At 48.2% G+C, this 14,133-nt stretch overlaps 1 protein-coding gene across 8 annotated transcripts in view; it reads left to right on the top strand.

Moving 5' to 3' along the window:
- Positions 1-620: 620 nt before the first annotated feature.
- The window catches only part of dapk2b (death-associated protein kinase 2b), a 77,357-nt gene continuing 63,844 nt past the window's right edge, over positions 621-14,133 (top strand). For 7 of the 8 annotated variants that reach the window (XR_010458056.1, XR_010458055.1, XR_010458059.1 and 4 more), the window contains exons 1-2: positions 621-731; positions 4,508-4,672. Coding sequence is in view for 2 of the 8 variants with exons in the window: in XM_064990239.1 (XP_064846311.1) it covers positions 4,596-4,672 (77 nt within the window). In the remaining 6 variants the exon portion in view is untranslated. The remainder of the gene's footprint in view (positions 732-4,507; positions 4,673-14,133) is intronic. The other variant, XM_064990240.1, reaches the window with a different exon arrangement.

Below are 14,133 nucleotides of genomic sequence, written 5' to 3'. Positions count from 1 at the left end.
GTAATAACATGGCTATATACAGGGAGTACCAGGTAATAACATGGCTATATACAGGGAGTACCAGGTAATAACATGGCTATATACAGGGAGTACCAGTACTGAGTATAGCCATGTTACTTTTACTCGTTATTGTTATTCACTGTATATTTCGTCTTCATATCACTATGTAATTTATTTTGATGTGAACTCTGCATTGGAAAAGGACCCGTAAGTTAGTCTTTTCTTGTCCGTCTACTCCTGTTGTTTGCAAAGCATGTGCCGAATAAAATTGGATTTGATTTAGATTTGCTATTGCCACATTTTCTAGCCAGCTGGGTTCACTCACACTTTGCTTGTGTTGGAACATTGTGTGTCTGTCGGTAGTAACAGGAAAAGCATATTAATGTATAGCCTACATCATCCACTAATGATCTTTTGAGGAACCACTAAAGCTTTATCTAAAAGGCAGAACAACATTTCGAGACTATTTCTGATCATCACGTTCTTTTTCTCAAAGCCCCACATCGTGTGGGCTTCCTCAATGTCACAGTGCTGTTTCCTGTATAGCCAACAGATGGCATCATTTTCAGACTTATACATGTGTGTCTGCTTGGAGCGACCGACCAGTCAGTGTCTGTGCTTGGAGGGGACAGTCACAGCACACTGAAAACACTGCAGTCAAGAGTCACAGACAGGAGTAGTATGACTTACTACAGCATTAAGACCAGCTATTTCCTTTGACATCATATAAGGTAAGAACATCAAGTACTTTGTTATAGCTTACGTAGTGGAGTTGGTACATTGTTCTGACAAGGAAACTGTCCCTTCACGTTGTAATGTTGTCACGGCTCTTATTGATACATTGGGTGGAGAACGTTTGTTCAACACTTAAAGGCAACTTGAAAATCATTCATTATTCTTTCAATGATCGTGATTATAGTTTGACGTGTTCAATCTTCCGTAATTTCTGTAATTCTTTGCTTTTGAATATTCAGGGTTGATCCTTGTTAATGCTGTTAATTTGGCATTCAAAATCAGGCTTGCCTAATACTGAAGCCCTGTTATACCAACAGTGGCATTTAGATTCAGGCTTAGTGTTTCCAGGCTCCTTGACTAAAATGTTGTGAAAGAAAGGCAAACTGGGACACTATTCCTATTGTAGTACACTGCTTTTAACCAGGACCCATAGGGAGACCCATAGGGAGACCCATAGGGAGACCCATAGGGAGGTCTATAGGGAGACCCATGAGGCCCATAGGGAGACCCATAGGGAGGTCTATAGGGAGATCCATAGGACCCATAGGGAGGTCTATAGGGAGACCCATAGGGAGGTCTATAGGGAGACCCATAGGACTCATAGGGAGGTCTATAGGGAGGCCCATAGGGAGACCCATAAGACCCATGAGACCCATAGGGAGGCCCATAGGAAGACCCATGAGACCCATAGGGAGGTCTATAGGGAGACCCATAAGACCCATGAGACCCATAGGGAGGCCCATAGGAAGACCCATGAGACCCATAGGGAGGTCTATAGGGAGACCCATAGGGAGGTCTATAGGGAGACCCATAGGACCCATAGGGAGGCCCATAGGGAGGCCCATAGGGAGGACCATAGGGAGGCCCAATAGGGAGGTCAATAGGGAGGACCATAGGGAGACCCATAGGGAGGTCTATAGGGAGACCCATAGGGAGGCCCATAGGGAGACCCATAGGGAGGACCATAGGGAGGTCTATAGGGAGACCCATAAGACCCATGAGACCCATAGGGAGGCCCATAGGAAGACCCATGAGACCCATAGGGAGGTCTATAGGGAGACCCATAGGGAGGTCTATAGGGAGACCCATAGGACCCATAGGGAGGCCCATAGGGAGGCCCATAGGGAGGACCATAGGGAGGCCCAATAGGGAGGTCAATAGGGAGGACCATAGGGAGACCCATAGGGAGGTCTATAGGGAGACCCATAGGGAGGCCCATAGGGAGACCCATAGGGAGGACCATAGGGAGGCCCAATAGGGAGGTCAATAGGGAGGACCATAGGGAGACCCATAGGGAGGTCTATAGGGAGACCCATAGGGAGGCCCATAGGGAGACCCATAGGACCCATAGGAAGACCCATAGGGAGACCCATAGGACCCATAGGGAGGTCTATAGTGAGATCCATAGGACCCATAGGGAGGTCTATAGGGAGACCCATAGGGAGGTCCATAGGGAGGTCTATAGGGAGCCCCATAGGGAGACCCATGAGGTCCATAGGGAGGTCCATAGGGAGGTCTATAGGGAGCCCCATAGGGACACCCATGAGGCCCATAGGGAGAACCATAGGGAGGTCTATAGGGAGATCCATAGGACCCATAAGGAGGTCTATAGGGAGACCCATAGGGAGACTCATATGGAGGTCCATAGGAAGGTCCATAGGGAGGTCTATAGGGAGGCCCATAGGGAGACCCATGAGGCCCATAGGGAGACCCATAGGGAGGTCTATAGGGAGATCCATAGGGAGGTCTATAGGGAGACCCATAGGACTCATAGGGAGGTCCATAGGGAGGTCTATAGGGAGGCCCATAGGGAGACCCATGAGGCCCATAGGGAGAACCATAGGGAGGCCCATAGGGAGACCCATGAGGCCCATAGGGAGAACCATAGGGAGGTCTATAGGGAGGCCCATAGGGAGACCCATGAGGCCCATAGTGAGAACCATAGGGAGGTCTATAGGGAGGTCTATAGGGAGACCCATGAGGCCCATAGGGAGAACCATAGGGAGGTCTATAGGGAGGTCTATAGGGAGACCCATGAGGCCCATATGGAGAACCATAGGGAGGTCCATAGGGAGGCCCATAGGGAGACCCATGAGGCCCATAGTGAGAACCATAGGGAGGTCTATAGGGAGACCCATGAGGCCCATAGGGAGAACCATAGGGAGGTCTATAGGGAGACCCATGAGGCCCATATGGAGAACCACAGGGAGGTCTATAGGGAGGCCCATAGGGAGACCCATGAGGCCCATCATAGGGAGGCCCATAGGGAGACCCAATAGGGAGGCCCATAGGGAGACCCATAGGGAGGCCCATGAGACCCATAGGGAGGCCCATGAGACCCATAGGGAGACCCATAGGGAGGCCCATGAGACCCATAGGGAGGCCCATGAGACCCACAGGGAGACCCATAGGTCTATAGGGTGCCTTTAGGAATGCTACCTAAAAAAAAAAATCTCCAAGGCCATAGTCATGCCCATTGGCCTGTAGTGTTAGGCTCAGCTTCAGAATGATCCTATCCTGGCTCAGCCCTCAGAAGGATCCTATCCTGGCTCAGCCCTCAGAATGATCCTATCCTGGCTCAGCCCTCAGAAGGATCCTATCCTGGCTCAGCCCTCAGAAGGATCCTATCCTGGCTCAGCCCTCAGAAGGATCCTATCCTGGCTCAGCCCTCAGAAGGATCCTATCCTGGCTCAGCCCTCAGAAGGATCCTATCCTGGCTCAGCCCTCAGAAGGATCCTATCCTGGCTCAGCCCTCAGAATGATCCTATCCTGGCTCAGCCCTCAGAATGATCCTATCCTGGCTCAGCCCTCAGAAGGATCCTATCCTGGCTCAGCCCTCAGAATGATCCTATTCTGGCTCAGCCCTCAGAAGGATCCTATCCTGGCTCAGCCCTCAGAAGGATCCTATCCTGGCTCAGCCCTCAGAAGGATCCTATCCTGGCTCAGCTTCAGAAGGATCCTATCCTGGCTCAGCCCTCAGAAGGATCCTATCCTGGCTCAGCCCTCAGAAGGATCCTATCCTGGCTCAGCCCTCAGAAGGATCCTATCCTGGCTCAGCCCTCAGAAGGATCCTATCCTGGCTCAGCCCTCAGAAGGATCCTATCCTGGCTCAGCCCTCAGAAGGATCCTATCCTGGCTCAGCCCTCAGAAGGATCCTATCCTGGCTCAGCCCTCAGAATGATCCTATCCTGGCTCAGCTTCAGAAGGATCCTGTCTTGGCTCAGCTTCAGAAGGATCCTGTCTTGGCTCAGCTTCAGAAGGATCCTATCCTGGCTCAGCTTCAGAAGGATCCTGTCTTGGCTCAGCTTCAGAATGATCCTATCCTGGCTCAGCCCTCAGAAGGATCCTATCCTGGCTCAGCCCTCAGAAGGATCCTATCCTGGCTCAGCCCTCAGAAGGATCCTATCCTGGCTCAGCCCTCAGAAGGATCCTATCCTGGCTCAGCCCTCAGAATGATCCTATCCTGGCTCAGCCCTCAGAAGGATCCTATCCTGGCTCAGCCCTCAGAAGGATCCTATCCTGGCTCAGCCCTCAGAATGATCCTATCCTGGCTCAGCCCTCAGAATGATCCTATCCTGGCTCAGCTTCAGAAGGATCCTGTCTTGGCTTATGGAACACATGGAGTTGCACCTCCTTTTCGTTTGAGCTGGAATGTAGTGCAGCATGCTGGGACATGTGGGTAGAGATGTCAGTCCTCATCTCACAATCGCTCGTCAGTACGTTGCTGCGCTGCTCATATTCTGCTCTCATTCTCTCTTGTTTTGTCGCTCAGAACTGAACAGGCACTTCTCTCTCGTTGTGTCACTCAGACTGAAGACAGAGTTACATGTTTATCGTTTACGAGGACGTATCGACCCTCAATGAGGACATTGGGTATGGCGGTTTTCAAGCAACAGAGAGTAGAGGACTTCTATGAGATTGGTGAAGAGCTGGGGAGGTGAGTGTGTTGCTGTTTCTCCTGAGCTGTTATTACTGTTTTATGAGCACTCCTAGACCTGTTATGTAGCTCTATGCTCTGTGTTCTGTATGTAGATTATAATGTACTGTATGTCATTATTATGAGCACTCCTAGACCTGTTATGTAGCTCTATGCTCTGTGTTCTGTATGTAGATTATAATGTACTGTATGTCATTATTATGAGCACTCCTAGACCTGTTATGTAGCTCTATGCTCTGTGTTCTGTATGTAGATTATAATGTACTGTATGTCATTATTATGAGCACTCCTAGACCTGTTATGTAGCTCTATGCTCTGTGTTCTGTATGTAGATTATAATGTACTGTATGTCATTATTATGAGCTGTTATATACATCTTATTTAGCTCTAAGATCAGTGTTTCGTATCTTTATAATGACTCCTCCTTAGTGTTAATCCCAGCCCCACATGTTGACTGGCCAGCCAGCCTGCCTGATCCTGGGGAGTGCTGTAAAAGAGGACAACAGAGAAATGCAAACAGCTGGCTTGTTGATGTGTACAGGACAGGAGCTAGTTACACTTTACAGCAAGAGCTAAACATTGGACAGGATAATGGTGCTAAATGTAGGATAGGATACTGTAATGGAGATAAATATAGGATACTGTAATGGAGATAAATGTAGGACAGGATAATGGAGTAACCATAAGACAGGATAATGGAGAAAACATGCTCTGTGATAATGGAGATAAACACAGGACATGATAATGGAGATAAACATACTATATGATAATGGAACATAATAGTTAAGGTGATTTCCCAAACTGTTTATTACCATGTTATTCAACTTTCTCAACTTGTCTGCGGATAGTCTATTTTCAGCCAATGTGGAAATGAACCTGTAGAAACCCCAATCTCTGGTTCAAAACTGTCCCCTGAAAGGGCCCTATAGGCAGACTAACCTCCCAGTAAGGAACTGCTGTTATAGAGAACATATAGGGGAATCATTCTAAGGAAGTATACAATAATTCAAAAGAGGTTAGGAATGTGTTCAGCAGGAAGTTCATTAAGTCACGTGTGGGACAGACGGACAGTATTGGAGGGTTCCAGGAGAAGGCCAACAGCACTTCTACACAGACAACAGGACTTGAAATATGATCTGTGGTCTACCACACTATAGTAACTTCCTGTTCTGGTATTTTCTGTGACACAACCTGCTCGGAGTTAACTTTGTTCTCTTTATCACTGGGTTCAGTTCCGATGGCTCTTGCCTCTCTATTTGAATGCTGCTTATTGGAACATTCAGCTGTTACTGGGGAGATGGCTTCATTGTGTTCCATAGGGATTGTTTAGGACACACAAGACTTTACGAGTGGTTAGATTTGCATGTGTATGTGTTGAACCCCCAGACACAAGGACAGCAACAAGACTGGGCTGGGAAGCCTCAGACAACTGTAATGAAAGAGGAAGGACTTTGTGTGTGTGTGTGTGTGTGTGTGTGTGTGTGTCACGGAAGTGTGTGAGAGTTTCCTCAACACCTCAGCAGCTGCTGTGTCAGTTATTAGAGAGAGAGAGGAAGGAGAGGGAGACTGTCAAAGAGAGAGATCATGGGGAGAGAGATTGGTGGAGAGAGAGATGGTGAGGGAGAGGGGGATAGAGAGGGAGGAGAGGGAGACGGGTCGAAGAGAGAGATCATAGGGAGAGAGAGGGGTGGAGAGAGAGAGAGGGAGGAAAGAGGGGGGGAGAGGTCAGAGAGAGAGAAACAGATAGATTAGAGATCACTTGCTTTGGCGATGTTACATATGTTTCCCATGCCAATAAAGCCCTTGAATTGAATTGAGAGAATAGTTTCAACTTGAGCAGCAGCTGCTAAAAAAAATGAGCTCCTACAAATATTGAAATTAGCATGGTTTTTAGAGTGAAGTACATTGGAAAAAACAAAAGACAACTGAATGTGAGACAAATCAAGCAACAAATGAAGAAGATAGGCCTATAAGATTGTGCAGTTAGCTTAGCTAACTGGGTTGTTAAGCAGTTGTTAGGGACTCTCCTAAAAGAAGATAGTAAGCTATCAAAAAACGAGCAAGTTAACAACTCAATAAAAAGACAGAAGACAAAGGACATCAAAGTAAACTAAACAACTGTTTAGAGAACACTGAACAGTTCTCTAAACACTCTAATATAAGAAACAACGCTGTTTTGGAAAAGGTAGGCTTCTATTAGAACGTTGTAGCTATGCTATGCTAAGCTATGGACGTTGTTTACACACCACACATCCGGACGGAGAAAGCTAAGAAAAGTATCAAAGGCTTGATGACGGGACAGAAGCATATGCTGAGGTAACCTCTGGCAAAAGACCCCTTAGAACTACTAGAAATTGGAGAGGTGTGCCAACTACTGTATATAATATGCAAACTACTGGACTAGACAGACCCTTTAATTCACACAACATATAACACAAACACTAAATTCTTTATTTGAATCCACATATCAAATTTACAAAAAAAAGGATCCCAGACAGATCCCTGTCTGCATGGCACTAAAGGGTACAGAAAGCACTTCCTTCCTTAAACAGCTAGGCTGCCCACTACAGCTGATACATAGCAGTACCTAGCCAACTGCTTTGCCCTAGTCCCACGACAGCTGAAACAGAGCAGTACCTAGCCAACTGCTTTGCCCTAGTCCCACGACAGCAAAAACAGAGCAGTAACCTAGCCAACTGCTTTGCCCTAGTCCCACGACAGCTGAAACAGAGCAGTACCTAGCCAACTGCTTTGCCCTAGTCCCACGACAGCAAAAACAGAGCAGTACCTAGCCAACTGCTTTGCCCTAGTCCCACGACAGCAAAAACAGAGCAGTACCTAGCCAACTGCTTTGCCCTAGTCCCACGACAGCAAAAACAGAGCAGTACCTAGCCAACTGCTTTGCCCTAGTCCCACGACAGCTGAAACAGAGCAGTACCTAGCCAACTGCTTTGCCCTAGTTTCTGTCAAGCTACACAGAACAAGCCTGTGTACATGGTCCAGACTGCCGAATAACGGCGTGACCAGCTGACACCTACACCTAGGATCCATTCACAACACGGGAATGGACTCCGTTACATTTGACTCAAAGTTGGTTCACTATTCCAGCCTACTGCACTGTTGGTTCACTAGTCCAGCCTACTCCACTGTTGGTTCACTAGTCCAGCTTACTGCACTGTTGGTTCACTAGTCCAGCCTACTGCACTGCTGGTCCACTAGTCCAGCCTACTGCACTGCTGGTCCACTAGTCCAGCCTACTGCACTGCTGGTCCACTATTCCAGCCTACTGCATTGTTGGTTCACTATTCCAGCCTACTGCAGTGTTGGTTCACTAGTCCAGCCTACTGCACTGTTGGTTCACTAGTCCAGCCTACTGCACTGTTGGTTCACTAGTCTAGCCTACTGCACTGTTGGTTCACTAGTCCAACCTTAATGCACTGTTGGTTCACTAGTCCAGCCTACTGCACTGTTGGTTCACTAGTCCAGCCTACTGCACTGTTGGTTCACTAGTCTAGCCTACTGCACTGTTGGTTCACTAGTCCAACCTTAATGCACTGTTGGTTCACTAGTCCAGCCTACTGCACTATTGGTTCAATAGTCCAGCCTACTGCACTGTTGGTTCACTAGTCCAGCCTACTGCACTGTTGGTTCACTAGTCCAACCTTACTGCACTGTTGGTTCACTAGTCCAGCCTACTGCACTGTTGGTTCACTAGTCTAGCCTACTGCACTGTTGGTTCACTAGTCCAACCTTACTGCACTGTTGGTTCACTAGTCCAGCCTACTGCACTGTTGGTTCACTAGTCCAGCCTACTGCACTGTTGGTTCACTAGTCCAGCCTACTGCAGTGTTGGTTCACTAGTCCAACCTTACTGCACTGTTGGTTCACTAGTCCAGCCTACTGCACTGTTGGTTCACTAGTCCAGCCTACTGCACTGTTGGTTCACTAGTCCAGCCTACTGTACTGTTGGTTCACTAGTCCAGCCTACTGTACTGTTGGTTCACTAGTCCAGCCTACTGCACTGTTGGTTCACTAGTCCAGCTTACTGCACTGTTGGTTCACTAGTCCAGCCTACTGCACTGCTGGTCCACTAGTCCAGCCTACTGCACCGTTGGTCCACTAGTCTAGCCTACTGCACTGCTGGTCCACTAGTCCACCCTACTGCACTGCTGGTCCACTATTCAAGCCTACTGCACTGTTGGTTCACTATTCCAGCCTACTGCAGTGTTGGCACACTAGTCCAGCCTACTGCACTGTTGGTTCACTAGTCCAGCCTACTGCACTGTTGGTTCACTAGTCCAACCTTACTGCACTGTTGGTTCACTAGTCCAGCCTACTGCACTGTTGGTTCACTAGTCTAGCCTACTGCACTGTTGGTTCACTAGTCCAACCTTACTGCACTGTTGGTTCACTAGTCCAGTCTACTGCACTGTTGGTTCACTAGTCCAGCCTACTGCAGTGTTGGTTCACTAGTCCAGCCTACTGCACTGTTGGTTCACTAGTCCAGCCTACTGCAGTGTTGGTTCACTAGTCCAGCCTACTGCACTTTTGGTTCACTAGTCCAACCTTACTGCAGTGTTGGTTCACTAGTCCAGCCTACTGCACTGTTGGTTCACTAGTCCAGCCTACTGCAGTGTTGGTTCACTAGTCCAGCCTACTGCACTGTTGGTTCACTAGTCCAGCCTACTGCACTGTTGGTTCACTAGTCCAACCTTACTGCAGTGTTGGTTCACTAGTCCGGCCTACTGCACTGTTGGTTCACTAGTCCAACCGCACTGCAGTGTTGGTTCACTAGTCTAGCCTACTGCAGTGTTGGTTCACTAGTCCAACCTTACTGCAGTGTTGGTTCACTAGTCCGGCCTACTGCAGTGTTGGTTCACTAGTCCAACCTTACTGCAGTGTTGGTTCACTAGTCCAGCCTACTGCAGTGTTGGTTCACTAGTCCAGCCTACTGCACTGTTGGTTCACTAGTCCAGCCTACTGCACTGTTGGTTCACTAGTCCAACCTTACTGCAGTGTTGGTTCACTAGTCCAGCCTACTGCAGTGTTGGTTCACTAGTCCAACCTTACTGCAGTGTTGGTTCACTAGTCCAGCCTACTGCACTGTTGGTTCACTAGTCCAACCTACTGCACTGTTGGTTCACTAGTCCAACCGTACTGCAGTGTTGGTTCATTAGTCTAGCCTACTGCAGTGTTGGTTCACTAGTCCAACCTTACTGCAGTGTTGGTTCACTAGTCCAACCTTACTGCAGTGTTGGTTCACTAATCCAGCCTACTGCAGTGTTGGTTCACTAGTCCAGCCTACTGCAGCCTTACTGCACTGTTGGTTCACTAGTCCAGCCTACTGCAGCCTTACTGCACTGTTGCTCACTAGTCTATCCTTACTGCAGTGTTGTTAACTACAGAAAAACACAAGGCCCCTATGCAATACCTCTCCTCCCACATACAGGACTGTCTCTCTGTCCTGCTGGTGATCTAAAGCCACCACGGCCTAACTGAACCCTTCATATCTAAAACATGACGTTTAGTTTTGATTTACATACATTTGTTATCCTTTATAGAATACGTTGACATGGTGTTGAACATGACTATTCTTCCCCTCAGGCAACTGGACGCTCTTCTTAATCTTTATTCCTGCAATGTAACAACTTTGTCTTCATTAGATTCACACGTTACAACAGTCATCACTTTACTGTGTTATAGTCATCTGAGACAGGCTTTCAGAGCTGGGTCTCTGGGGGTGAAATGTCCTGCCGACACCACAGACAGTGAGACTATTTGAGTTGCCGTGTGTCCAGGTCTGCCTCAGGGCCAACATTCCTCCCTGTGAGTAAACTGAATTTCTCTCGGAATTCAATTCAAAGGGCTTTATTGGCATTGGGAGCATATGTTATCGCTCTCTCTTTATACCACTCTAAATTTAAAGGGCTTTATTGGCATCGGGAGCATATGTTATCGCTCTCTCTTTATACCACTCTAAATTTAAAGGGCTTTATTGGCATCGGGAACATATGTTATCGCTCTCTCTTTATACCACTCTAAATTTAAAGGGCTTTATTGGCATCGGGAGCATATGTTATCGCTCTCTCTTTATACCACTCTAAATTTAAAGGGCTTTATTGGCATCGGGAGCATATGTTATCGCTCTCTCTTTATACCACTCTAAATTTAAAGGGCTTTATTGGCATCGGGAGCATATGTTATCGCTCTCTCTTTATACCACTCTAAATTTAAAGGGCTTTATTGGCATTGGGAGCATATGTTATCGCTCTCTCTTTATACCACTCTAAATTTAAAGGGCTTTATTGGCATTGGGAGCATATGTTATCGCTCTCTCTTTATACCACTCTAAATTTAAAGGGCTTTATTGGCATTGGGAACATATGTTATCGCTCTCTCTTTATACCACTCTAAATTTAAAGGGCTTTATTGGCATTGGGAGCATATGTTATCGCTCTCTCTTTATACCACTCTAAATTTAAAGGGCTTTATTGGCATTGGGAGCATATGTTATCGCTCTCTCTTTATACCACTCTAAATTTAAAGGGCTTTATTGGCATTGGGAACATATGTTATCGCTCTCTCTTTATACCACTCTAAATTTAAAGGGCTTTATTGGCATTGGGAACATATGTTATCGCTCTCTCTTTATACCACTCTAAATTTAAAGGGCTTTATTGGCATTGGGAACATATGTTATCGCTCTCTCTTTATACCACTCTAAATTTAAAGGGCTTTATTGGCATTGGGAACATATGTTATCGCTCTCTCTTTATACCACTCTAAATTTAAAGGGCTTTATTGGCATTGGGGACATATGTTATCGCTCTCACCCGTGGAACCGTGTCACTGTTGGGGGACAGGTTTAATTATGAAGCAGTCAGGGACAAGGACATGCTGACCAGACCGGACACGTCGCGTACGCGAGCGTCGAAAATTAAATGTAGAAATCCATGTTATTCAATTAATGCACCCACACTGCTCGTGCGCGTCAATGAGCGTCTGTGTTGCCAAGGGCTAAAATAGAAGTCACTCATATTGCTAACGCAGATCGCGCTGAAAGTTCTGCCTCTCCCATCTCCTCATTGGTTTATAGAAGCAGGTACCCACGTGCCATCTCCTCATTGGTTATACCCACGTGGGTGACTGAAAGACGAACTGTTTTGCTGGTAGTTGTAATACAATAAAAGTTTAGATGCGATCACCATATAAGTTAAACGATGAAAAAGCCTGGAAGGAGGAGAGATGACTAGAAACGATTCGGTTGGCCGTTTTATGTGTGGATTAATTGTCGGAGTAGAGGACCTTGTACATTTCAGGTAAAATAACTACTCAATGTTTATATCCCAGGACAAATTAGCTAGCAAGTACAAGCTAACTAGCTAAATTGCCATACATGTTTAATGACTTTCGACCTGTCCACAAATTAATGTAATTGGTTCCGAGTTTGTTTTGATATTTTAACCTGCGTGTCGTGATTGCATTTGGTGTGGGGAGACAAAATACTTGTATGCACGATGGCGCACGATGGCGCACGATGGCGCACGCGCGCAACCGGTTTGGGTTCCATGTTAGGCTTATCCAGCTCGTCAAAGTCCTTATCGGGCTGATAATATGAATAATAGCCTGTATTTAACTTGGTTGCAGATCACTAGAGAGTTAAGACTGAGCTATTATATCTTGTCTAACATGGAAGTACATGGCGTGAGCAGGCCTAACACAGGCCCCTGTGGTACATTACAGAGTGACTGGCCATTATGGAGCAGGCATGATGCAAGCAGGACAGTACACTGCAGCAGGCATGATGCAATCAGAACAGGAGAGGACACTGCAGCAGGCATGATGCAAGCAGGACAGGAGAGGACACTGCAGCAGGCATGATGCAATCAGGACAGGAGAGGACACTGCAGCAGGCATGATGCAAGCAGGACATGAGAGGACACTGCAGCAGGTTATGATGCAAGCAGGACATGAGAGGACACTGCAGCAGGTTATGATGCAAGCAGGACAGGAGTGGCAGCAGCCAGCAGGCATGATGCAAGCAGGACAGGAGAGGACACTGCAGCAAGCATGATGCAAGCAGGACAGGAGAGGAGTGGCAGCAGGCATGATGCAAGCAGGACAGGATTGGCAGCAGCCAGCAGGCTTGATGCAAGCAGGACAGGAGTGGCAGCAGCCAGCAGGCATGATGCAAGCAGGACAGGAGAGGAAGCAGCCAGCAGGCATGATGCAAGCAGGACAGGAGTGGCAGCAGCCAGCAGGCATGATGCAAGCAGGACAGGAGAGGACACTTCAGCAGGTATGATGCAAGCAGAACAGGAGTGGCATCAGCCAGCAGGCATCTTTCAAGCAGGACACGAGTGGCAGCAGCCAGCAGGTATGATGCAAGCAGGACAGGAGAGGATACTGCAGCAGGCATGATGCAAGCAGGACAGGAGTGGCAGCAGCCAGCAGGCATCTTTCAATCAGGACAGGACAGGAGTGGCAGCAGCCAGCAGGCATGATGCAAGCAGGACAGGAGAGGACACTGCAGCAGGCATGATGCAAGCAGGACAGGAGTGGCAGCAGCCAGCAGGCATGATGCAAGCAGGACAGGAGTGGCAGCAGTAAGCAGGCATGATGCAAGCAGGACAGGAGTGGCAGCAGCCAGCAGGCATGATGCAGGCAGGACAGGAGAGGCAGCAGCCAGCAGGCATGATGCAAGCAGGACAGGAGTGGCAGCAGTAAGCAGGCATGATGCAAGCAGGACAGGAGAGGACACTGCAGCAGGCATGATGCAAGCAGGACAGGAGAGGCAGCAGCCAGCAGGCATGATGCAAGCAGGACAGGAGTGGCAGCAGACAGCAGGCATCTTTCAATCAGGACAGGAGTGGCAGCAGCCAGCAGGCATCTTTCAATCAGGACAGGAGTGGCAGCAGCCAGCAGGCATGATGCAAGCAGGACAGGAGGGACAACAGCCAGCAGGCATGATGCAAGCAGGACAGGAGTGGATACTGCAGCAGGGATGATGCAAGCAGGACAGGAGTGCCAGCAGGCATGATGCAAGCAGGACAGGAGAGGACACTGCAGCAGGCATGATGCAAGCAGGACAAGAGTGGCAGCAGCCAGCAGGCATCTTTCAATCGGGACAGGACTGGCAGCAGCCAGCAGGCATGATGCAATCAGGACAAGAGTGGCAGCAGCCAGCAGGCATGATGCAAGCAGGACAGGAGAGCACACTGCAGCAGGCATGATGCAAGCAAAACAGGAGAGGACACTGCAGCAGGCATGATGCAATCAGGACAGGAGTGGCAGAAGCCAGCAGGCATGATGCAAGCAGGACAGGAGTGGATACTGCAGCAGGGATGATGCAAGCAGGACAGGAGTGCCAGCAGGCATGATGCAAGCAGGACAGGAGAGGACACTGCAGCAGGCATGATGCAAGCAGGACAAGAGTGGCAGCAGCCAGCAGGCATCTTTCA

This window comes from Oncorhynchus masou, chromosome 15 (assembly GCF_036934945.1).
Source record: "Oncorhynchus masou masou isolate Uvic2021 chromosome 15, UVic_Omas_1.1, whole genome shotgun sequence".
In the NCBI taxonomy this organism is placed as follows: domain Eukaryota; kingdom Metazoa; phylum Chordata; class Actinopteri; order Salmoniformes; family Salmonidae; genus Oncorhynchus; species Oncorhynchus masou.
The sequence above is the reverse complement of the archived record's forward strand: the minus strand, read 5'-3'. Positions and strand labels throughout refer to the sequence as shown.